At 42.1% G+C, this 27,097-nt stretch overlaps 1 protein-coding gene across 1 annotated transcript; it reads left to right on the forward strand.

The window, feature by feature from the left end:
• The first annotated feature begins 1,774 nt into the window (after positions 1-1,774).
• grm3 (glutamate receptor, metabotropic 3) lies at positions 1,775-26,105 on the forward strand. The gene is made up of 11 exons (XM_080474911.1): positions 1,775-2,071; positions 3,282-3,425; positions 6,395-6,664; positions 7,115-7,715; positions 15,175-15,417; positions 15,526-15,715; positions 15,881-16,190; positions 16,289-16,482; positions 16,685-16,817; positions 21,115-21,292; positions 23,917-26,105. The coding sequence occupies exons 1-11, from the start codon at positions 1,793-1,795 to the stop codon at positions 23,991-23,993; spliced, it is 2,619 nt and encodes an 872-aa protein (XP_080331037.1). The 5' UTR covers positions 1,775-1,792; the 3' UTR covers positions 23,994-26,105.
• Positions 26,106-27,097: the final 992 nt, after the last annotated feature.

Here is a 27,097-nt window from a genome sequence, read left to right on the forward strand (position 1 = left end):
ACCTCAGAGCAAGCAAAGCGTTTGCATTTCTAAGTCCTGTATCTGGTGATCGCCGGAGGGGGTCCCTGGTTGGGAATCACTGCTCACAGAAAGATTAAAGTTGACCAGGAGGTTACAATCCGGCACAAATCTCTTTCTCCATATCAGAATTTGCATAAGATCACACTCATTGTATGAGCGCATTTCCAACAGGCATTAGAAAGCAGATAGAAATTCTTACCATTTCAACCTTTGTTAGCTGGGTTAATTCTTCTGCAAACTACATACAGAATGTTCCAAATTTCAAGGCACTCAATCCAATAATCACCCAAAATTCTTTGTTGGCGCATGAGGTCAAAGTTTTACAGTGTTCATTAGCCTCACTTGCAACTGGGGTCCGACATTCCAACATCAGAGCTATTCATAAGGTCTTAATTTTTCTGTCTTAATCTAAATATCCAGACAACATATATGCATGCTAAATGCTAATATAATTAAACGCTATTAAAACCAACAATGATGAATGAAAAACATGATACAATTGTGTTAATATGTTGATTAGTTTTGCTTTTAACTCTTTAATTCTAAGCTATGTTGATACGAGTGGCTGCAATTAAGCTCATATGACCTAAAACTGTGTAATATGTTGGGCTGCCTGTCACAAATGTGGAGGTTGGGAGTGTTGCCGAACAAAATAGTCGAAACACATAATTAAGTCGTAAGCAGTGATAAGTAGCATCAGCTGTTGTTTATTGTTGGCCTCATTGTTGTCAGATAGCTTCTTTCATGGTGAAATGCATTCAGTCCTCACACTGTAATTATGCCACGGAGATGATAAAACACACACACGCACACACATGCACACACACACACACACACACACACACACACACACACACACACACACACACACACACACACACACACACACACACACACACACACGCACACGCACACACGTCTGTGCACTCCAGGGTATAAACTCATGGACAAGCAGAGAATTGTTGAAACAGAGATCAGATTAGAGAAGCTTTTCTGATCTGTGGCATGAGAAGACTGCGCTCATGTATCAACCAGCCATCTAAGCTGGCTTATCCTGATACAACCAGGGGCGGACACATATAAACACACACACACACACACACACACACACACACACACACACACACACACACACACACACACACACACACACACACACACACACACACACACACATCGTGAAAGGAAAAGTTTACGGGGTGATGTAAGGGAGGAGGAGATTGGAGAACAGTGGGGTACAATTTGCAAACAATTCCTTCTCTTTTAGTCATGGCGTTGGCTGTGAAGCAGAAATGACTTTGAGCCCTTGTTAACAGCGTCCCCAAACTCCTCTAAAGGTCTGATTTGCTGTCTTTATACTTCACGGTTACACTAACAGAAGTACTTTATCGCACACCTCCCGACAGCTTTGTGATTTGTCCTGTAGCATGTGGGCTGATTATGTTTCACCCCCTCTCCCCTCTCTTCTTTCTCACCTGTCCTCTCGAAACAGAACTGATGTCCAGATGGTGTGCCCCTCCATGTGTGGTCCAGTCCAGCTCTCCCTGACCGTTTCACGGGCCACAAATCGACCCAAGTATCCACGGCCGCTGCTTGACACAGCCCCGCCCCGCTCTGTACGCCTCACTCTTAAACCCGCACCCACTTACCTTATTGACCCCTCACTTCCCTCTTGCTCACTCTCTTTCAAGCCTATCCTCACGTTCTGACAACCCAATCCCTTTCTGAGCGCAACATGGTGGTGGGGCGCATTCCCACTCTAGTTTTGGTCATGATGTGTCAAGGCGCCTTGCTGTCAGACCCACCTCAGTCACGACGGGAGATCCGCATCGAGGGTGACCTTGTGCTCGGCGGCCTGTTCCCAGTGCACGAGAAAGGAGCCGGGATGGAGGAGTGTGGCCGCATCAATGAGGACAGAGGCATCCAGAGGCTGGAGGCCATGCTGTTCGCCATAGACCGAATCAACACAGACAAATCTTTGCTGCCAGGAGTCTCCCTTGGAGTCCACATCCTTGACACCTGCTCCAGAGATACCTACGCACTGGAGCAGGTGGGTGAGCATTAGAAACGTAGATACATCAGCATGTTTCTTAATAGTTCATTATTATGGACATTATATGCTTCTATATTAAAGGAGCGTTTCTTCATTTTCCCTAATCTAAATTCGATCCCGCCTTCTAATAAATTAAAATTCAGTTCATTATGTGTGTAAGGTATAATTTTAGACATGTTAATCTAAAGCTGTTCACAGCAGCTTTCACTTGTGGTTAATTAAAAATGTGATCACATCCAGAAGATATTTATAAGACATAGATGACAACTGATCAAATCGTAATATCTTTGGCACAGTTTAATGCCTTCATTGAGTATTTGAATTTTTACTGCATGCGTTTTACAGACCTACATGTTGGATGAACAACAGCGGTCCAAACTCATCCTCAACAAAACTAATAATATTAAAGAGATTATTGTCTTTCAGATGTTTTTCTCGGTTTTATGTTGGACTATATTGAGTGAACCCTGCCTTTACCTGTGAATGCTGATATAACTTTTCACAACTTGATATTTTGCAACATTTTGCATTCTAAAAAGTTTCCTAACTCATTGTGCTGTGAGATCAGAAGTGAAAAGTACAATCTTTCATTTTAAATTGAGAAAAATTATGAGACATGAGACATTATGTGCCATTATAATGTAATGCTCAAGTGGAATAAATGGACCCCAATGCTTTACTATAGCCACAACAGGTGAGGAATCTTGTCTTATATGATAACAGTAAAACCTCAATGAGTATGAGAGATTGAAGCTATATCCAATCAGGGAAATGAGCCACATCAAAAAATGCACAGCTCTTTCCCCTCAGGGGACGATTTCCTCTTCATCTAAAGGAAAAAATAAAATAAAATGAAGAAGCATGTTATTGCTGCACGACTTAGGGCTGATACATTTATTAATCTTATACAATAAACCTTTTATGGATTGTACCAATACTGGCTTGGCGATTCATCACTTGTTTGTCCACAGACCATAATATATGCTATAATCTGCTTTTGTCTCAGAGGAGTTAATTTGTCAGTTGGACCCTGTACTGAAAGCATTATGAAGCCCTTGTGTATAGCAATGAGAGTTTATGGTCCCTTCCGAAGACAGAAATTTAGCATTGTAAAAAAAAAAAGAAAAAAAAAGGACAAATAGATTTTCATGCCTTTACATTAGATTGTATTTCTTACAATTTATCTATGTGCTTTTTGCCAATGCAGGCACTGGAGTTTGTAAGAGCATCGCTCACCAAGGTGGATGACACCGAGTTCATCTGTCCAGACGGATCTTACGCTCTGCAGGACGACAGCCCACTGGCTATTGCAGCAGTCATTGGAGGATCCTTCAGCAGCGTCTCTATACAGGTAGTATTGGATGATCAGAAACATACAAAAATTATCCATTATCGTCTGCTGTAAACTGTTTTGTGAGCCACTTTTCTCATCCTTTACTCAACCATGAACACGTGTCTTGGAACAACCATGCAATGGCTGGCGTCCAGTGACATGTTCCAGTTTCTATGTTTCTGTGTTTTGTGACTTTGTGTGTGTGTGTGTGTGTGTGTGTGTGTGTGTGTGTGTGTGTGTGTGTGTGTGTGTGTGTGTGTGTGTGTGTGTGTGTGTGTGTGTGTGTGTGTGTGTGTGTGTGTGTGTGTGTGTGTGTGTGTGTGTGTGTGTGTGTGTGTGTGTGTGTGTGTGTGTGTGTGTTTCAGCGCATGCATGTGCTTGATTCTTGGAATCAAGTTCCACTGGTGTGTTCGTGTGTGTTTCCCCAGCTCATGTAGCTCTTGTCACAGAGCTGGTTGATTTGCATAGTTTAGCATAAAACCTCCTTCTCCCTTACTCCTCTGTGACTGCACAAAAGCCTCCTCCTATCAGTCCTTAAATCCCTAATCTCGGCAACTGTCTTTCTGTCTTCTCTTTCGAGTCTTCTCTTTCTCCTCACTCTTCTATTTTATGTATAGCTTTTTATCCATCTCTCAAATCTTTTCTCTGCTCCTTCTCATCACTTCTCTTTTGCCTTCATCTTTATACACATTAAGAGGCATCCCTCTGGCTATTTGGGGAGAGCTCAGTGTATGCTGACCTCAGCCCCCTTTATTCTTCTCCTCCTCCTCCTTCCTGGGGCAGCCATTGTTAACACATACGCTCTGCCTCTTGTCCTTCATCACGCATAATAATTTTTTTTTTCTTTGAGCAGTTCATTCTTGTTGCCCTTTTCTTGCTATTCCTGTTGTTCTTACGAGTTTTTTCTGAGGAACCTGAACCGTCCTGTTTTCTGATCTCATGCCAGTGCAGCTAATCCAACTACTTCTTCAAGTGTCTCTACTTGGCCAGTCTGTCTGTTGCTTCCAAATGAAGTAATTGGGAATTATTTTATGTTTAACCATGCACAAGTAAACTTACATGCCTCAAAGGCATTTATTCAGCAGGCATCATTTCTCCCTTCTATCCATTCATATGTGGGCACATATCTCTGCATTTGCGTGTGTGTGTGTGTGTGTGTGTGTGTGTGTGTGTGTGTGTGTGTGTGTGTGTGTGTGTGTGTGTGTGTGTGTGTGTGTGTGTGTGTGTGTGTGTGTGTGTGTGTGTGTGTGTGTGTGTGTGTGTGTGTGTGTGTGTGTGTGTGTGTGTGTGTGACTTGCATTCCAAGCAGAAAACATACACCACCCCTCCACTGCACCATTTTTCCTCCTTCCCTTTTATTTCCTACGGAGTGTATTTCTCTCTCTCTCTCTCTCTCTCTCTCTCCCCCTCTCTCTCTCTCTCCCCCCCCCCCCCTCTCTCTCTCTCTCTCTCTCTCTCTCTCTCTCTCTCTCTCTCTCTTCCCCTCAAAGAAAGCAGCTTTCACTAAAAGAGTAAATGCTCCATGTTCCCTCATACAGGCCTCCTACATAGTTGTAGTCATTGCTCAATGGCAGGTAATAGAGCAGTGCAGTTACATTTTGCAGTGTGACCTTCCATGACATTAAAGTCACCTGCCAACCTAAAAGCATAAACCCGGCAGAAGAACTATAAACTATCAGTGTGTGTGTGCGTGTGCATGTGTGTATGCATGCATGCGTGCATGCATCGCGTGTGCATATGGGTGTGTTTGTGTGTGAGTGTGTTTTCTAGTCTCCTACATTATTAGTCTAATGAGATTCCGACATGTTGTCAAAACAGCTCATCAACTGCGCTATGAATGAAATATAGAAAAGCCCAGAGTGATGCGCTCTAAAAGGATTAAACAGAGGCAAGAACAGAATGGCTTTGCAGTTTGCGTTTATTTGCGAATGTGTGTGTGTGTGTGTGTGTGTGTGTGTGTGTGTGTGTGTGTGTGTGTGTGTGTGTGTGTGTGTGTGTGTATGTTTACATGTCTTCGTGAGCATGATTGTGTCTTACATTCTCCATTGTTTGCATGGCATCTGTGACTAAAATTGCAATGAAGAGAACATGACTGAACCCCAATCAAAAGTGAAAGGGAATATTATATGGATACCACTAGACCCCAGATGATGTCCATCATTAATGAATGAGTCAGTGTTTCATTGAATTCTATGGTCTGCGTGCGTGTGTGCGTGCTTCTGTGCGTGTGTTTGGGTGGGTGTTTTAATATTGTTGCGGGGACCAAAATCAGCTTACACACGAGAGTAAGTATCCAGAAAAGCAATACAAGTACTGATGGGATATCAACATGCGTGTGTTTTGTCTTATTTTTAATCGTATTCATGTGTGCGTGCCGCAGTAGGCTTTATCTTCCTGCGATCACATTATGCGTGAAATTAGCTGTAATATTTAGATGCAATCCTGTGTGTATTTTTGTAAATCGTATGTTTAATTATATTGGAATGTTTCTATAAATGTACCAACACCCATACAGTTTTGCTCATCTTCCACTGTTGTAGTTACTACTACAACTGGCAGCTCGAAGCTAAAGTTCCTTTAAAACATTATTTACCAGCGTTGAGTCTTTGACAAAGACATTTTCATTGAGTTTGGACTGCCACTTGTTGTGATTTATGTGTTTGATGGTAAGATGTTCGAGGCTTCTTTTGCCCCAGTGGAGTATGTGAGAAACAGGTTCCCCCCAAACAATAAAGGCTTCACAATTTTTTATTGTGTAGTAAAATTAGCATTGATGATATATTTTTGTTTTCACTTCACAGGTGTTGTAGGAGTGTTGAACTAATCTAAATCTAATGTCAATATGGAGAAATTCAGAGTCAACAGCTTCTGTGCAGCAGGATTTAGAGCCACTGCTCTAGACAGTCAGTGATATTTTAGATTTGAAAGAATCGGTTTGAAATGACTTCTCTGGCTTTTTTCTCACTTTACTGCATCTCTCCCCCCAGGTCGCCAATCTTCTCAGGCTCTTCCAGATCCCTCAGATAAGCTATGCTTCGACGAGTGCCAAGCTCAGCGACAAGACACGCTACGATTATTTCGCCCGCACTGTGCCCCCCGACTTCTACCAGGCCAAAGCCATGGCCGAGATCCTCCGCTTCTTCAACTGGACATACGTGTCAACAGTGGCTTCGGAGGGAGACTATGGCGAAACTGGCATTGAGGCATTTGAACAGGAAGCCCGCATGAGAAACATCTGTATTGCCACCTCAGAAAAGGTATGTTTTATTAGAGTATGAGTTTGTGTCTGCGCTCCAGTCTGCACGAATATAAGCAACTGTAGGACAAAAAAAGTAAAAACTTTCATCTTTGATGTCACCCTGATGTATGGCCTGAAGCTGCAGTGGAAACAATGAGCAGAAAGCCAAATTTGTGAGCTTATAGAAGTTCATCTTTATGTCTTATCTTGTCTTATGCTCAGATGTGGTTTAATAATACACCGGTGTTATCAGCTGTGAACCAGAAAATGAAAGCTTATCTCCAAGAACTCATTCCATGCACTTCCACACTCACATTTTTCATCTCATTTGCAACGGAGATGGACGCCTGCATGAGGCTTTGCTAGTGTTCTGTCTGAATGATTGTAACACATGATTTGAAACAGCTCCTTTTAGATTTGAACGGCGCATGTACATAAGTACTTACATTATGGTCTCTTTTCTGTCCAGGTGGGACGTTCAAATGCTAAGAAGTCCTATGAAGCTGTGATCCGTCAGCTCCTCCAGAAGCCAAATGCTCGTGTGGCTGTCCTTTTCTTGCGGAGTGACGATGCCAGAGAGCTGCTGGCAGCAGCTGCCCAACTTAACACCTCCTTCATCTGGGTGGCCAGCGATGGCTGGGGTGCACAAGAAAGCATTGTTAAGGGAAACGAGGTCACAGCTGAAGGAGCCATCACACTCGAGTTGGCTGCCAATCCCATCGCAGAATTTAACCGCTACTTCCTCAGTCTGGACCCTGTCAAAAACCTACGGAATCCCTGGTTCAAGGAATTCTGGGAGCAGCGGTTCCAGTGCTCCTTCGCAGGAGGAGCTCTGGAATTGGGAGAGACACCTCTGCCGCCATGTGACACGAACTTGTCAATGGACAAAAACAACTTTGAGCCAGAGTCTAAAATCATGTTTGTGGTGAATGCGGTGTATGCCATTGCTTATGCTCTCCACAATATGCAACGGAGCCTCTGCTTCAACACCACCAAGCTGTGTGACAGCATGAAGGCCCTGGATGGCCGAAGACTCTACAGGGATTACATCCTTAATGTCAGCTTCACAGGTGAGGGAACTGGAGCATGCCACAGAGAATGAAGAGTCCTAGATAACCAGGTCAAGGTGCATAAAGAGTGAAAACAAGTGGATGATGGAGGGTAGGTTTGGGAGGAAACTGGAAACATCAGAAAATGGGAATGTGCGAATAATGCCTTGTTAACAGTCCTCAAGTGAACAACACAAGAATGTTGTCCTTCTCCTGAGCCAAAACTGCCAAGCCACTGAACATAAAAAGTACTGAGACAAATCCGCTTAATTGCTACGTATTGTCAGTGCCAGAATGCCATTGACACCTTTTACCCATGCGTAATTGATACGACACTACAAAGTTGCTTTGAGGAATGAGAGCTGCAGTTAATCCGTCCTCCATATTCTTCCCTCTTGCACTAATGAGATTGTGTGTGTTATAATAGCTCCTATAGCACGCTGCCTGTCTGTCTGTCAGTCTCTGTAGAGTTGGGAGAGAAAAGACAGCGGATTGGCTTGACTGACAGATGGTGCACAAAGGAAGCGTTATAAATAAACTGCTGTGTCTCAGGGACTGACACAGGTTTAGAGGTGCTTATTCCTCCACCAACCGTGACCAGGAGCAGACATCAAAACACCCCGACAAACAACTCTAACGCGGCAGCTTTGCCACGGAACGCTTAGGGAGGCAGAGTAAGAGGAATGGCTGGGGGATGAGAGAATGACATTACATTTGGAAGGATGGGGAATGAGGCTTACAGATAAGACTGACAGGCACGCGAACATGAGAAAAGAGAGTTTTGGGGGAAAGGTAAAAGACAGTAAGACAGAAAAACAGATAGGGATGGAAGGAGGGAAAGAACGAGTGAGCATCGAGGCAATTCCAGAGTGGGCCAGCATGCGTCAGCACAAGAAGAGGATTCTCTTTGAAACTCCCCATCTTCATTTCTGCCACAAATCAAAGGACGTAGAGCATTTCTGTACGAGACAGAACGAAGGAATGAGCAGGAGATAGAGAAAGAGGAAATAGTCAAAGCAATTTGCAGTCACTGCCTCCACTTGGCGAAGGTGATACTACACTGTTATAGGATACATAGAGAGAGGTGGGGGGTAGATATGCAGATTCACAGCAAGGAAGTTTTAAAACACTCAGAGAGTTTTGGGAAAGAAGAGAAGAAAGGGGAGGAGAAGGGGATCCCTTTGTGGCAGCTCTCTATCTGATCATATTTCCCCCTTACATCCTCTCCTACCCAATGTCCCTCCCTTCTTTTCACCATTGATGCATGTCCGTGAGGTGCTTGTCTTTCTTCTGCAGTTGGAAAAGAATAACAGCATGTACAAGGTTCCTGAGTTCTTTACAGCTCAGTGGCAGTGACTGATGGAGACTGAGAGACAGCTGTGTTGGCAAGGATGTATTCCGAGCGCCTGTATTGATAAGAGCTAGAAATTATGAGAATGGCAGTAGAGTTTAGCTGGATACTGCAGCAGGGGTTTCTTTTGAGTTGTTGGTTAGCCTTGAATGACTCACTCTCACTGGTGTACATATACATCTCTCCATCTATGGTATGTAAGGAGGAAGCTGAGGTGAGTTGAGGTTGAAATGTGGAGAATAAATACTGCAGCATCACCATCCGCAGTGCTCTCAGTCTGAACTGTAGCAGACGAAAAAACCAACACTGTTCAGCGCTCTGTATCTCTCTCTCCCATCGCCGTCTCCCTTACATGTTTGTTGCACTGCCGTCACGTCAAAGTTTGATTTCCTTTATGTCATTATGTTTGAAATGCCCTGTCCCTTCACTTTAACGTCACCACTCAGTGGACTGTATCCTCCAAATGGGTGTCGAGTTTTACTGTTAGTGTATGTAGCACAGTGAGGCAATATGCTGTGTGGTTTGGACAGTGTTTTCATATGCATCTCTCCTCATCTAGTCTCATTTCGCTAGTTGCTATGGTAATGAAGCTGACTCTATTGGCAATTGTTGATCTGGTAGATCATGGCAACTGCTCCATACCAACTAGTAATAGGCTCACAGACATATTTGTGTGATTTTATTAGGCCTTGGTATGTACTTCAAACACAAAACACAGACATACATACACAAGAGATACACGCAAACATGTGCAAAAATAGTCAGCCCTATTTATGTATTTATTTTTTCACTAAGAGGTAGCTTGAAATGGTTGTTTTTTTCTACCAGTGTGAAATTGCAGACACCCCCAACCCACACACTTCTCAAAGCCATCATTCAACTCCCACCCACCCACCTCCCCGATCTGCAGCAAACACACATGCATGCAGTCTTCTGTTCAAATAGTGGTGATAGATGTGATAGTGTGTGTGTGTGTGTGTGTGTGTGTGTGTGTGTGTGTGTGTGTGTGTGTGTGTGTGTGTGTGTGTGTGTGTGTGTGTGTGTGTGTGTGTGTGTGTGTGTGTGTGTGTGTGTGTGTGTGTGTGTGTGTGTGTGTGTGTGTGTGTGTGTGTGTGTGTGTGTGTGTGAGTGTGTGTGTGTGTGTGTGTGTGTGAGTGTTAGCAGAGGCGGTGTGCCTTCAGGGCCATATTGAGCAGAGAGCTCACTGCAACGTTTAGATGCTAGAGAACAACCTTCACTCATTCTCTCCCTCGTTTTCTCTTCATTCTCTCCCTCTGTCTCCATCTTTCTGTTTTTTTGTCACTCTTTCTCTCGATCTTTATCATTCCATCTCGTCCTCTCTGTATCTCTCAGTCTGCTTTCACTTTCTCACCCAGAAAGTGTCCAACTCTCTCTCTCTCTCTCTCTCTCTCTCTCTCTCTCTCTCTCTACATTCAAAAACAGCACATCCCACTCAGACTTCACAAGGTTGCTCTCCTGCCTCCTCTGCCTCTCTGTGCCGGTCTGTTCCTCCAGTCCTTCATTTTGCTCATCTCTCCATCCATCCTTCACCTATTCTCTATTGATTCCTCCTTCCAGAGGCTTTCTTCCATCTACCTATCTCTGCTGCCATGGCATTAGTTTCTTGCATTGCTGGTATCGCTCTTGTATTCTTCTCCTCTTCTCCCTTGTCACTTCCCTCCTCTCTTAGCGCTTATCTTGTCTCCTGGCTCATCCTCCATCCCCGTACCTCCTGATTTTGGCCCGCCGTTCCATTCTTTTGTCTCCTCTATCGCAACACCTTTCCTTCAGTCAAGTCTCAGCACTTTGCTACAGCACCTTCTCTCTTATAGATTCCTTTGCCTTATTCTTGTCTTCCTTTTCTCCACCCTATCTGTCCTCTGTTCCCATGTGGTCTGTTGCTCTGTGGCCCGGGCAGTATCTCCATCCCTGAGGAGAGAATCTCTAGAGAGAACAAATACAGCTAATGTGATCTGTCTATGTGTGCACTTGTGAATGCACTCCTACATGCACATAATCAATGCAAACACACACACACACACACACACACACACACACACACACACACACACACACACACACACACACACACACACACACACACACACACACACACACACACACACACACAAAGGAAGAATCCAGCCACTTTCTCTGAGTCTGTATGCTTCTCTCTCCACTTTCAGATTACTTATTCCTACTTATTCCTCCCAAACCCCTTTGCCTCCTCTCCCTCTTTGCCTTTAATACCCACAATCCCCCTTGGGCTTCGCTTTAGCCCGACATGGCCAAGAACATAATTAATTTCTCAGCTTCTGAATGAAAAGCCTGTTTTCACCATGCTTCTAATTAAGCTAGAATAATAAGGTGTTTCTTGAGTTAGTGGGAATGCAAAAAAAATGTTTTTTAAGGTTTCTGGTTTAGCTGTAGTTTCTCACACCTTACTCTGCTTTTTAGCAGTATCAGTTTTCAATTTTGTGATTTTATCTCTTTGCATTCACAGAATTGCATAACAATGTAAATAATCTTTCACATTTTGTCAGGAGTCCAAACATGTTGACTTAAAAAGTAAATTCTCTAGCAGCATTTTTTTTTACAATACTTCAGTTATACAGCATGTATGGTTTTTAGAGAGAACATCACTGAAATGACTTGGTTCACCTTTGGGTGCTAACAACAAATCACAGGCACTATAAGTCAGTGAGAGCTGGAAGTAGTGCAGAAGGCAGTGCTTGCGGTGGGTCCCAGCTGGACTGGACTGGGCCTGTGGGAAGTATTGTATGGATGAGGTGACACAGAATCATTTATCTTCAATGTTATAGGCCGTTGTACTGAATGCGTTAAGACACCGCAGGAAATCCTTCGACTGTTTGGAAGCAGTCACCACATTCAATTCTTTAAATAACTGAGCAGGTTCAGTTCATGGTTCATCAACATTACACCGGGCTCTAGCATTCAACAGAACGATGCCCATGGGACAAATTTCCTATTGGTCAATACATTCAATCATTTTTTATCTGTTTCTTTTTCTTTTTGCAGTTTACAAATCTAGTCCACTTTGAAGTATGTGAGCATCATCGACGGACTGATGAGCCTACATGACATTTGATGCTCTCATTGGTAGTCTCTTGGTGATCACTTGCCATATTTTAGAGTCAATCATAGAGTTGTAGTGACGACCCAAGAACAAATACAAAAAGTCACTCGTAGGTAGTTTAACGAGATGATTGTTTCACGAGCATTGGAAAAACATAGAACATAAACACTGTTTTATGTTAGATATGATCAAATATTTATTGTTTCATTCAATTCATTAATTGCTCTGTATTAAAATAAGTATGATACCATCATCACAATGGCAATTTAGGATTTTTAGTTTTTTGGACAGAAACTAACTCAAACGTCCATCTTCTAACTTCAAACTATAAACAACTCGAAGTTGTGACAAATTCAAAGCCAGTCTTAGCTCACACCGGGCACAAGTTAAAACCCATCACAGGGGTTACAGAGAAAGGCATTTACACACTCAACTACAGACAACTTCTCAAATAACCTAACATGCATGTTTTGGGGTGTTTTTCTATTGAGCATCATCAAGACCCAGACACAGAGTAGTACGACATGCAAACGCTACACAGCGCTGCACCAAGCCTAACCAGAGTGTTCTCACAGTCAATCACTACACCACTGTACAGATTCAACAACAAGACCAAGAAAATCCACATCAAACAGCTGATGCCGTCTGTTGGAACGCTGTAATAATTTGCGTCCCGTTTAATCGTCTGACAGTAAAACGGTGGCATTTTTCATCGACACAGCAACAATCATCTTTTTTTGTTTATTTGTTTGTTTTTTCAGTTGGTCTCAATCTCTTGAACTTGGTGCTCCAAGAGGATAGAATCAAGTTTTTTCAACATTAAATAATGCCTATTGCTGTGGTACAGTATTTACTAAATGATTCTTACTGCTGATGTGCTAATACCTGTCCTTGTGAACACGAGCTTGTCATCATAATCATTGTGAGCCTGACAGCGTCTCAATTGTGAAAGTACAACCTCACATTGCTGCAAGCGTAGCTGGAGATTTAGTCTTGTCAAAACAGAAATGATCCTTCAGCTGCTCCAGCATTGTGCTTTCTTAAATTTTGGTTCCAGTGAATGATGAGGAGAGACAACATTACCTGTCCATCAAGGACCTGCGCTGTCTGTCCTGGCTCTCCGCAGTCGGCGGAGACTTGGTGGCCTTCACCGGCTCTAAGTTGCACCCTCATACACTTTCTTGATAAGCCTTTCTGTCTTGTCAGCAAGGTCACCAGTGTTGGCAATAGGGAGAAACCACCAGCCCTCTGAGTCTATTTCACTTTGGCTGAGATCTGTTAGGGGAAGTGAAGGGCAAAACCGCACCTTCAAAGTCTGTAGGCCAATGCTGTTATCTCTTTAGTCAATATTACACGTAATTACCACATGCTGCTAATTAGGCTTCAGCACACTTCCATGGTCCTAATAAGGTGCAGTTATGATAATTAGCTCGTGGCAGAGTGTTTCTGTAAGTGTGTTTGGGTGTCTGGAAGGAGGACCGCTTGGCTTGTCTCATTCCTCACTGTTATTAACAGACTTTATTATCTGGCAACTTGTGGAATAATGGTTTCATATCTCTTCTGCGTCTCAAGATATTATCTCCATCGTCTTATTGAAATCATTTTCATTTAGCTGTCACTGAAACATTTTGCTCCTAAATCCAAAGAAGATTTGACACTTAGAATTTCCTGTGACAGAGGCAGAGAGGAGGAAGATAGAGGGTTGTGCTGTCTCTGTGATTTATGGATTTCATAAACCCTAACCCCCTCTGCTGCCATCTGACACGCCATTCTTCTCTGAACACACTGAGCTCTCACAACAATAGCACAGCTTTAGCCTTTGTCGGAGATCCATGCGCGTACGTACATACATTCACACTCGCACGCCACTACCAGCAGGGTCAGAGCTTTGGTTCTGTCGGCACAGCCTCCCACAGCGCTCAGAGCAATACCATAGCCATCACACTGTAAAGTAAAACCTAATGGAGCTTCCACACTCACTTGTGTGCACATCTTCACACAAACGCAGACTCTCTTGCCCAACAGCTTATTTGCAGTCTGTATTCTGATTCTTTCCACTGATCGCAAGCTGTATGTATGGAGAATGAATTTGGATTGTGATTTCTTCAGTTACCCCAAGACACAGAAATATGAGGAACACAGCACCGTATTATCAACGCTGCTTCACACTGAAAACCGAGAGCCTTGTTATACGTTGAGGAGTGATGCCTTATGAAGCGGGCATACACTGAGCTATCCCTCATCACATCATGACTTGACAGGCAGCTGCATATAATATACAGGTCCGTGTGTCAGCAACATAGTTGATTGGTCTGCTGTAAAGGCAGAAGTGCCTCTGTACGAGTGAATTGAACTTTGTCTCGTTCGGTCCGAGACTGCAACTCATCCAGAAGTTACATTTTTCTGAGACCACAGCCCTGCATTTCTCTTATTTATCTAGTGGTTTTAGTATCCTGCCAGTTTTACAATCTCTTCTGTTCCCACATCCTCAGGGGCAGATGGTAATCCTTTCATAACAACATGTATACAAACCAATTTGGCAGTTTCAGCACTGTGCTTTCGTCATAGAAGAGACCCAGAGGCTAATTCTATCCGTGTGTGGGTAGCTATAGCATTGCCCAGGGATTCAATCCTCTGCTGTTCTGCTTATACAACTTTATGGGCAGTTTGTTAATGATGCATTTGGTAATAAACTCAGACCAGAATTTAGACCAGTGAATTTGTCCCAATGTGACCTTAGAGAGACCAGTGATACTCACATCACCAAGCAACACAGGCATTTATAGCCTGTTAGAAAATACTTTTGTAACTGGCTGGTCTTCAGAAATGAAAACACCCTACGCTGCCTGTTCTGGACTCCTAAGGCTTAGCTGGGTATTGCTTATTGTCTGTCTTCACTGCTGCTTTTTAAAGAGCATCAATGAAGCTTCAATGGGATGATTGTTTGTGATTGTTTGGCTTTGATCTCCTACTCCACCGGCTCCATCAAGTTTTTTTTTCTCACTCTTTGTCTCTCCTCTCACCCCCTCCAGCCCCTTTCTCGCCTCCAGGCAGTGAGACAGCAGTGAAGTTTGATTCCCAGGGGGATGGCATGGGCAGATACAACATCTTCAGCTACCAGCGCTCTGCCGATCGTTATGGGTATGTGCCAGTGGGCGAATGGGCAGAGAGTCTGAGCCTGAGCAGTGAGCTAATTCACTGGCCCAGAGAAACAGTGCCCACTTCACAGTGCAGCGACCCCTGCGAACGCAACGAGATGAAGAAAATGCAGGCAGGTAGGAGAGAGAATTTCAACTATTTTCTTTTAGTTATAAGCAACATACCTAGCAGCAGAGCCTTAAAAAGAAACTGCCACACTTTCCGTTCATCGTCCTGTTTCCCAGGTGAGTACTGCTGCTGGATCTGTACAGCCTGTGAGCCTCATGAATTCCTGGCCGATGAGTTCACCTGCTCACCCTGTGCTCCTGGTCAATGGCCCACTGACGACCTGACCTCCTGTTACGACCTTCCTGAGGACTACATCATGTGGGAAGATGCTTGGGCCATTGGTCCAATCACCATTGCCTGTGTAGGGTGTGTTACCTTTGATTTCCTACAAGTACTAAGTGTCAATTGCAGCTCAAATATCCTGTGCCTGTATCCATAATAGAGAATTGTTTATGTATATGTTTTCATGCATCCCATAGTTTCTTTGACAATACAAGCATTTCCTAAATGACAATAATTGTCTGTCTGCAGGTTCATGTGCACCGGTCTGGTGTTTTGGGTGTTTATCAGACACAACAACACACCTCTGGTGAAAGCATCAGGCAGAGAGCTGTGTTACATCCTCCTCTCAGGGGTCTTCATGTCCTACGCTATGACTTTCCTCTTTTTGGCCAAGCCCTCTCCTGCCATCTGTGCCCTGCGGCGCCTCGGGCTAGGCACGTCATTCGCTGTCTGCTACTCCGCCCTCCTCACCAAAACTAACAGAATCGCCAGGATTTTCAGTGGTGTGAAAGACGGAGCGGGCGCGGTGAGACCACGCTTCATTAGCCCATTCTCTCAGGTAATTAATTGCAGCGTTGCGTCCATCCATCTACATCAGCCAGACAGACGATTGGATGGACAAACAGTAGATCTTGATGGGCTCTGCTTCTTTTGCAGGTGTTCATCTGTTTGAGTCTAATCTCTGTCCAGTTAGTGATGGTGTCAGTGTGGCTTCTGCTGGAAGTTCCCGGGACGCGGCGCTTCACGTTGCCAGAACGACGACAAACTGTCATCCTCAAGTGTAACGTGCGCGACTCCAGCATGCTGCTGTCACTGGGATATGATGTGCTCCTGGTCATCCTGTGTACTGTGTAAGTGTCTCATAGCTGAAGACATTGATGGGCACTGACACTGGCTCTTCACATCAGTAACAGATGTGGCTGGCTCTTCGGCGAACACCAAGGAATTTTTTTTTTTTCTTTCAGTTTGAAAAGTTTTGTTTTTGGTAGATTAGGTATTGACCTTTTTTCTGGTGTTGTCGGTCTTATCAGAATTGCTGTTTTCTCTTTCTAGGTATGCCTTTAAGACCAGGAAGTGCCCTGAGAATTTCAACGAGGCCAAGTTTATTGGATTCACAATGTACACCACCTGCATAATATGGCTGGCCTTTCTTCCCATCTTCTATGTTACATCTAGTGACTACAGGGTATGCTCTCAAACAAACACACACATCATTTAGAGAGACATCGCTTCAACTATAAAGCAGCTGGCTATGACGCTAACCTCAGACTATGTTCACATTTGTCCAGACTAAAGCAGAAAAGAATAGAAGATTTTAGTCTAGTTCTTTTTTTTTCTTTTTTTTCTTTTCATTGATTTTTGTTTTGCTTTGTAGTCAAAGTCATCTGAGCAGACAACACTTTAGACACGTGTATAAAAGGTGCGTTCTGCGACAACCTTAGAAAGGGAGATGGGTTGGGTGTGGGGAGAATTGTATTGCTCTTTGCTTAAAGCACACTTTATGGACAGATTGTTATGTGATGAACTCAAATTTACAAAATGATAAAGCGAGGTAAAGCGCAAAACCACAACAATCACAGGTATTATGATTGCAACTCTAAATATATTTCTATATATGTATGCACCTACCTGTCTGAGTTCCAGTTTTAAAGAAAAACCCTCTATCTGGCATGATTGTGCTACATAGAGGTTACAAAACACCTTTTCGGCACCCCTGAAGTGAAGATTTACTGGAGTCAGCTTCTGTGGCTCACTGTAAAACACAGCTGACAACATCTCAGGACTACCAGTGACTGACTGACAGACAGGTTGAACATTCTGATTCTAGCATTCTGACACATCTCGGCCAAGTCACAATAGGACAATTTAGAACCCCCCCGAAAAATACTACCTTAAATTAGGTGAGTGAAACTTTCCACCGGTACGAGTAGAAGTCACTGTTGATCCAGAGTATGCCTGCAGCCTGACAGAGGATCTGAAATACACCAGACATGCTTTTGTATATGTTAAGTAGTATTATTTCTTTCATCGCTGGACTTTCAAATATGACCTTATCGGTAAAAGTTTTGGGAATCCATAGGCATTTATGTCATTCCACCTGCTACATTCATGGTTTTGCACTATAGTTATTATTAACTATACTTATTGTACAGTTTATAATATTGACATTTATTTCACCTTTAGTTCTAAAGAATGTGTTTTAATGAAATATTTACTAGTTTTATTCTCATTGATTTCTTTTTTTCCAATGATTTCATCTTAAAATTTAAAAATTGGAAGCCTCATGAGCCCTGACTCATTCATTAGAAAGTCAGCTTTGCTTTTTAACATGAGACTACATTCACGCCACGTGAGATCTGAGAGTAAAAAGCATGAAAATTCACTCTTTAGCGGGGAGACACTTAGATGAGAAGCAAATTGCTGCCTGCTTTTATGGCATTCACAACTATCAGGTTTCAGCAAAAAGGCTTTATGTTGGAGTAAAGAGACCTGTGGGATTTCACAAAAGCTCATTTTTGCTCATCAATTGTAAAACTGCAGTTTAGAAGTCCTTCATCTCAAAATATATAACAATATTCTGCGGCAGGGAGACAACCCTTCCGACGCCTGTCACTTCCGGTGTTTGGACCATTTAGTTGTCTTTGCTCCGTGGCACATTGGCGCTTTGATCAAACTGTGCTAGAGTTTGTTTGGAAACTCACCAAAGTTGCTCGTCCTCGTTTGGTGCAGAGCACGATTCGGATGGCAGCTTTCACACCTCCACAAATGGACCACAATAACACAACAATCACACCACTGTTCATTTTAGTCTGACCAGATCTGCCAAGTGTGAACACAACCTTATGGACACAGTGTGATTAGTTTGGCACCATTCAGTTGCTCTCCTGTAATAATAGATGGACCGGCTGATATCATCATAGCAGCAAATAAAAAAAAACAGCTATCCATCTTTCATACCACTTTATCCAATTTAGGGTGCTGGAGTAAATCCCAGCTAATGAGGTGCTGCCCCCTGAGCAGGCTGCTTGTCCATCGAAATATGAGTCATAGAGACTGAAAACAGAAGAAAACGTCCTACCTGACCCGTAGACTGAGCCAGGTGGGATGCTTTACTTTCATATATATCAATAATCATTGTTCTGGAAATACTTATTTTTTTATCAATAGTATCTTTATTAAATATTGAGCTTTACAGAAATCTTTTTTTTTGTTACCTGTAATGAAACACTGTGAGCAATTTTAGTCCGCAAATTTCTAAATAAAGACACCGAGTTGACAGTAAAGGGACAACACAGATGTAGGGCCAACCTAAACAAGCTCAAATCCCGTTTGCAAACGTCCGAGCTCTGCGGTGCTGCGGTGACAAACAGCATGGCTCTGTCAAACTGCTGACACGTGTCCAGATTTAACAGCAAAGGAGAGCAAGTGTTCACCACCTGAGCTCTACAAATCTTAAGCACACACCTACCCAGACACACACACACACACACACACACACACACACACACACACACACACACACACACACACACACACACACACACACACATTCATGGTATATCAAAGGGCACAAGAAGAGAGTGCTGATGCCAGGTTTGCTCATTTGATCCTTCATATTAAAAAATCTCTCTCTCTCTCTCTCTCTCTCTCTCTCTCTCTCTCTCTCTCTCTCTCTCTTTCGAAATAGACGTCTTTTTTCTTTTTTTTTTTTTTTAAGATTAGTCAGGTACAGTCATAATAACGGCAACATACCCGCCCACCCACTCACATAAGAATATACAGTCACAGAGACATGGAAGGTTTGATTACTAATGTGTTCAACTGTGTTGCAATTTGACTTTCAGGCACTTACAGTACTGATTATTGCAGCCTAAACACACACCGCACAAATCTCCACAGACCTGCGATGAAAAATATGAGATCTAGTGAAGTTTGCATTGATTTCATACAATAAATACCAGAAAATGAAGTTAAAGCTACTGGTGAGAGAGGTTGTTTTTTTTTTTTTTTTTAATCCTCTGTGGTCTCAGTTGATTGAGTCTTTTATTGATCGACTCTGTAATTGTTATCCTGTGGACTGTTACAAGGTAACAAGGTCTGCCTACTAAGAGCTGTACACTCACTTTACAAACCTTATTGGCAGGGGGAAAACATAGACATTCCTTATTATCCAACTTCAACAGTATTAGTTTGCTCAGAATCATTTAAATTACAGTTTTAAAGTGTTAGCTTACCATCGAAGTACAACAACATTCAAAAGGTTCAGATGCTGTTTTGAATGTAAATATAAAGGAGAACTAAGTAATTTTCAAAAAGATTTGATCAGATTTCACCATTTTATAGAAAACATTTGTTCATTTTGACCTTAATGGCAAGCGACATTAAGAAAGTTGGAATAGAGGGAACAAAAGTCTGTGATGGTGATTTGGAATTAACAACTACTGGAGGAACATTTGAAAACTAATTAGTTGAATTGAAAACATTTCACTAATGTGACACAGCATAAATGGAGAATTTCTGAGAGGCACGGCTCAGATGTAAGTAGCGGAAGTTCAACTAAGCCAGAGTTCTGCAACCTTTCCCATCAAAAAAAGCCATTGCTGTCACTTTCCACCAAATAAGATTATTCTGGAGCCACGAAAAACACATTTAATCATAAAGTATAAGACAGCTTATAAAGTTATTTATGTAGGTTTGCTAAATGTACATTCATGGCGTTTAGAATTAATTGATCTGTTTTAGCCTTTGCCTTTAATCTTTTTAGCTTACTTTAACTGATTGAGCGAGTTTTGCTATTTTAACCATTTCACCTGTTTTTGCTCCATTCATACTTATTGGCCACTTTTCTTTTAGTCAATTGGGCTATTTTCTGCTTTTTAGCAATTTTAGCAGTTTGACGCCTTTTTTTAAATATCATAATTTTAGCCGGGAGAGTCTTTTTGTCCATAAGCCAAGTATGCAAGCAAAATGTTTAATAAACTTGATGAAAATTTTACTACGTTTAATTGTCAGAAAGCTTCAGAGAGGCACGGGTTGCAGACCACTGAACTAAGCAGTATCATAAAAGTAAAGAGCCAGCCCAGGACTGTTGAGCAGTTACAGACTCCTCCATAAGACAAGAGCATTACTCTCCTAAAACTCCACCAGCTGGTCTGCTCATTTCCGTGACTTTTATATGCTCTTGTCAAAAGAAGAAGTTAAGCGACACAATGATATGATGTCAACCTGGCCCCATCCTAACTATTTTGACATGTGCTGTGGCTGTCAAATCCAAAATGAGCTGATATTTTACTCAGAAGTCTGAATATAAACTCATTTCTTATACACAGTGGAACATAACAATGCAAATCAATGAGTTTTGGTTGTTTACACCCAAAACAGCATCTTAACTTTTTTTTTTTTTTTTTTTTTTTAATTATGGTTGTAGTTTCCAAAAGTCATCTTAAGTATCAAATCTCAGTGTTTCCTCCTTTACGTTGCAGGTTCAGACCACCACCATGTGTATCTCGGTGAGCCTGAGTGGCTTTGTGGTCCTCGGCTGCATGTTTGCTCCCAAAGTCCATATCATCATGTTCCAGCCCCAGAAGAATGTGACCAGCCACAGGCTCAACCTCAACCGCTTCAGCGTCAGTGGGACTGCCGCCACGTACACGTCACATGGTATGAGAACCGTTCATAGTGATTCAATGTGTTTTTCTGTTTCTTATCTCTCAAACATATTTATGGCCCCACAGTGTTCTGAAATACATTTTAAATTTCCAATTACACTCCATAAGTTTCATTATTTACTGCATGTTGTGGAGTGTGGCAGTGACTTACACCCACATTGAAATGCAAGGCCTGCAATTTGTTTTTTTACTACCACTTAACAGCCGCTGCAGTCTTCCAACCATATCTTGTTGATGGCTCTATGTAGTTTGAAGTCATTTCGTAGTAAATACGAGTCAGTTTATGTCTTTTTGAGGGATTACTTTTTCAATGTTTTCAACTTTAAAAAAAACAACAACATTTAAACTGTAATTACTGCATGTGCTAACTTTTGGTGTAACAGCACACAGCACAGCCCTCCATGAGAGATTTTAAACGTGTGTGATTATTCAATGATGTCTACCTACTCTTGCTCATATCATTACATTTTGATGATTTATTGGTCTTTCTGGCATGCACAGCATGTTTAAAATCTACTTGCTGCTTTGTATTGATGTGTTTTGATGTGGTTCATTGGGGGATTAAGGTCTGCTTGGCATTATTATCTTGTAAAAAAAGAAAAGAAAAAAGCCAGACACCTTTTCACGCTCAGGTTTCTGGCTAACAGCTATAAATATGTATTAGCAGTTGAAAAAATGTTTTAATATACCTTCTACAATAGCACAGAATAGAAATACTTTATTAACCCTGGGGGAAACTCTTAGCATCTCATCATTTATTCCAAAGAGCTCAGTTTGAAATTGATTTGTCCAAATCATTTTTACAGTAAGCTGACATGGGTGCACGTTTTGAATGTGGAATATGATTTTGCATCAGTGCTTTACATTGTAATCACCAGGTATGTGTCAGCTAAAACTTCCTGCAGCTGGCTTGCAGTCATGTGGGGGTTTTTTTGTTGTTGTTTTTTTTGCTTTGACTCTACACGGTAGTCTTTCGGATGTTGTCTTCATTTCCACAGTTACTCTTAACTGCTACTTCTTAATGGCATTGTGGACAGTGGAAATTGCTACCCAGAAGCACTTTGCTATCTTTTTATAGCCTCTCCCTACCTGTTAGACATCACTTAGCTTTATTTTCAGATCTTTAGTCAGTTGCTTGAAGCAAGGAACGGCTGTTAAGGGTTTCTGCAAGGTTTGAGGATCCAGGATTTATCAGCTTCTGACAACTTGTAATGTCACCCTGGGTCCCCAGAACTTATTTAAGATGGAATAAACAGAGGGCCAAAATGTTACAAAGATTGCAGTGCACACATTTTTTACATACGACTTGTATTCCTCTGCATATTATAATTTCCTATATCACAGTTTCAGCTTACACTGCAGGTGTCAATACTTTTGATTAGGATTTAGTTTTTATTTACTGTAATTACACTTCCCATAAAGTTGGAATTCAATAATTAAAGTTCTGCATGCATATTATTTGGATTCATTTTTCACAGACATATTATTTATCGTTTAATAGAACCACAATTGTAAGCTGTATATTCGGGCTTCAACAAAATTGCCGGTATTTAATGTAATTATTCCGAATTTATTTCAACTTTTCAAACTTGGTCAATTGAACGGGAAGCAAATATAAGAGGAGATCTCATCCATACAAATGTCACTCATTCACTCGTATTGAATTTCTAGCAATGTGTTAATAAGATGTTGCATAATGCTCAAGAAGTTTTTGATGCCGTCAATGGACAGAGACTCCCACTCATGGGTTAGATTAATTCCTGAAGGCTATGAGGAATGTAGTCCCTCTCATCAAGGGTTTGGCCTGAGGCATCCCGGGCACGCCCGATGGGGTTCATATTAGGAGATCAAGCAAGCCATGGCCGCTGCCGCACCGTCCGCACATTAAGATTTTCTCTCACTGCAGCTGCCCTCTTTTCTCTTGCTTGGTCATTGTGAAGCCTAAAATATGGAAATCAGCAATATTAGCATGCGTGTGCTTGCACTATTTGGCAAATCAATATTGTACGAGGCATAGCCCATAAGGAAATGAGTCAAATTTGGTTTAAAAATCAAATAGCCAATTCTGAAATCCGGACTTTCTGCATACAAACAAAAATGACAACAGAGTGCATGGATTTGCATTTTATGATAGGTATAATTTGTTTAATCAGGGTATTCAGTATGTGGCCATTGCACCAATGTGTATAAATAATGAAAGAAAGAATGTGTCTGATAACAAAAGTATTTCAATTTCATGGGCAACTTATCTAATATTTCAAACGATATGAAGATTTAATTTGTTTTTTATTGTCTATGGACTCCAGCGTCTCTTAACAATAATATCCTATATTGCGGAAAACATTATAAAGTCTGGAATTAAACAAAAATTCCGACTTGGTGGGGGGGACTCCATTCTCTCACACTTTATAATTCCCTGGTTTAGAACTTGAAAAGGATATTTTATTATATTTATGTTTTATTTTCGAGTGTATTCGCTGAAAACCCATTGAGTGATAAGTTGTTTACGCAAAAAGGAAAGATTTGTTCAAGACTAATGTTCACGAATGCTTTTTTCCAGTTTTCCCAAGTAATTCTCCTCTCATTTCAGTCTTTTCATTGTGTGTCTTTTTCTAGCTTCTGTGAGTGCCCACTACGTGCCAACAGTGTGCAACGGAAGAGAAATTGTTGATTCCACCACGTCTTCTCTGTGACCACACCCCTGTCCGCTCTCTCACTCTGCCCCTGCGACTGTTAGCCAACAACTGAACATTATTCCCGTCCACTATGTTTCCCCGCCTCATGCACACATCCTTGCCCTCACTCACATTAACATACATGTTAACATATGTACACAGACACGCACAAACAGGCAGACAAACTCCTTCCTTGTGGACTAGAACTGTATTGTTTCATAAATGTAGAAAGTGTGTAACTATAATTAAATTATTTTCTAGGGATGTATATACATGGAATCGACATTGTTGTATGTAGAGAAACAAAAGAACAAAAAAAAGTTTTTAGGAGGAACTTTTGGAGCCTTTGTTTTTGATAGCTTTGTTATGACGCTGTGTAAATAGACATGCGCTTTACTCATGGTAGGAGGGGCTGTGTCCCGTCAGTCTGGATGCACATTTGTGGCTCTGCTTGCCTCACCTGCAATACCCCAGAGACTTTTTATTGTCATGATTTTTTGTAGGTTCTCATTGTAATAACCAATTACGTATGCATTTCTATTGTGTATCTGTACATTTGTATATTATACTACTGATGGTTCAAACAGCACAATGTTGACAGTCTCGTAAGCCTAGAATGAATGTGGGCAGAATACTGGATAGGATCTAAGCACTGGAATGAACGTGTACAAAGAGGATTTCATCAAACTCTGACAATTTTACTTTGATAATTCATGTATTCACATCTCGACGGATGTGCTTTGCATCCTCGAGCTGAAAAAGAACCTATTGTGGCTGTTCTTTCTTTTTTCTTTTTTGTTTGTGCCGAAGAATATGTTTTGCTTTTGATACAAATGTTCAGTTTTCTATTTCTAATCATGGAATCCCTTTATCTAAATGGCCATAGTTCCAGACATGTGTTCAACAAAGCAACAGTATCTCACTCCCACTCTCAAACTGCTGTTTTATTTCTCTTCTGCGGGACTGTTGTAATGGATTTCTAATAATAATCATTAGCAGGGCTGAAAAGATGCGCCACAACAAATGCAATTCCTTTGCCTCAAAACTGTGGTCACAGACAGTGCTGCAGCAGTTCTGGCAAATACAAATCTGTGATTTACACATTTTAATAAACTTCATCTCCTTTGATGACTGAAACACTAATGGAGGAAAATGGTCTGCTTTGCTGAACACACGTTGAATTTTATTAACTACTGGGGATTGATAGCTCATGTTTATGTGCCCCCATAGATACAATATGTGGTGATGTTTTGAATATGGCTATGTGCCTTAATGTATGTTTGATAGTGCTCCAGGTAGAGGTTGTAAGAGATCCGTTTTTACACGCAGGCTGCAAATTCTTGTTTGGTAAATGTAAACGTGGTCATGATATTGAGTATCTGCTTCAAGACAACACTAAACCAGTGAGTTTTAATCCCCATTCAGTCATTGATTGTTTACCTGCAGAATTGAAACCGTGACTCTGAGGAATCCCCAGGTTAAAATAATTCCCTCTGACCCCCTTCTTTTTCCTCATTAAAAAAAAAAACATGACGTGGATATTTGTGATACACACCCATCACATGGATTCTACTTTACATTATTTACAGCTAAAAGACGGGGAGGGGTAAACGAAGCACATCCACCATGAGGATGAAGTCACTGACTCGTCAACTTATTGAAGTGTGCAGTTTACATGTCTGTGTTAAATGTGTTGACGTTGAGAGGCAGAGTGGAGCAGCTGGCTTTGGCAGTCCCAGAGAGGCTCACGAGAGGAAGCAGAGCACACAATGTCAGCTGCTGGCAGATCTCAGCTAACAAAAGATTGTTAGAGCGGTCCTCGTACGCACAACATACATAAGATTTCATCGAAAATATCTGCACACGTCAAACTCGCCGTTTGTGGCTGGAAAAACAGCAGAGACTTTGCTGGACAGTTGCGAGGAGGTGTGATAAACGAGAAATGAAGTTGTTAAAACAAAAAAATGATTAGCCTAAGTTAGAGGACTAATTTAGAAGATTTATTTTAAAGACTGAATCATCATGCAATAATTTATGGGATTATAGTAAGTTATTAATTATTTGATCCTAATGTTTGCATTTAATATTCTGTCTAAAATAAAGTGAGACTGTTACAGTTTGTTTGCAATGAAATATGTGGTCAACTTCCCTTATTTGCTTTCCCCGGTCGAGCGTTTTCAATCTATTCTCACCACGTTAGAAATCACACAGGCGGGATTGTTGAACATCCATCCTTTGACCGGTCCGCACCTTTGCACAGCCGGTCGCTAACAGCATCCTGTGATTATCTCGCTCAATGATAGATGGATTGAAGGAATTTCAGAGGATGCGTCAAGATGAGTCGACCTACATTAGTGTGTGTGCGTGTGTGTGTGTGTGTGTGTGCGTGTGTGCGTGTGTGCGTGTGTGTGTGTTAGAGGTGCAGGGAGCAGCAGGAGAGAGCGATGTGGCAGAGCAGAGGGAAGCTGCTGCTGGATTATGTAAAGCACTCCCACAGCCCAGAAGTCACAGCACTTCTATGGAAGCTCAAAGCATCTCAGAGATTCACAGTCTTTGTTGGAAGAAGGCTTAGCCATTCACTCAGTGGTCCTGCTCCCACAAGATACACCCTGCATGGCATGTTGCTATGGACAACCACCACTACATCGGCTACTGGAATGTCTGTTTGTCTGCATGAAGAGAAGAGCTGGGGAGGAGGGGTGAGGAGTGGCCGAAAGAGGAGGAACAGAACGGGGGGAAACAAACGGGCTGCTGGTTCCGATTCAAATTGGCAGGGACTGATGAGATTTTGCTCGGCAAGACTCTGTAGTCTACTCTTAGCTTTTAACGGCCACACAAAAAGAGCACTTAACCCTGATTCTACTCTAATTTAGTGCAGGGACTAATCTCGGACAACAGTCTCACACTCTTCCTCTGACCCCCTCGCTCACCTCTTCAACCTCTCCCTCACCACCTATTCTCCACTCAGTCCCCACTGTGTGTGTGAAACTTGCTGCGGAGGAGATCTCAGCCAGGATCACCTCAGCCAGACCGGCAGACTGCTCGCTCACACTTGAACCGAAGCACTTAGATGTGGATGCCCACGCAGCACATGCCAGTGAGGCAGCCTCGCTGGACAAGCA

This window comes from Lipophrys pholis (assembly GCF_963383615.2).
Source record: "Lipophrys pholis genome assembly, chromosome: 11".
NCBI classification, from domain to species: domain Eukaryota; kingdom Metazoa; phylum Chordata; class Actinopteri; order Blenniiformes; family Blenniidae; genus Lipophrys; species Lipophrys pholis.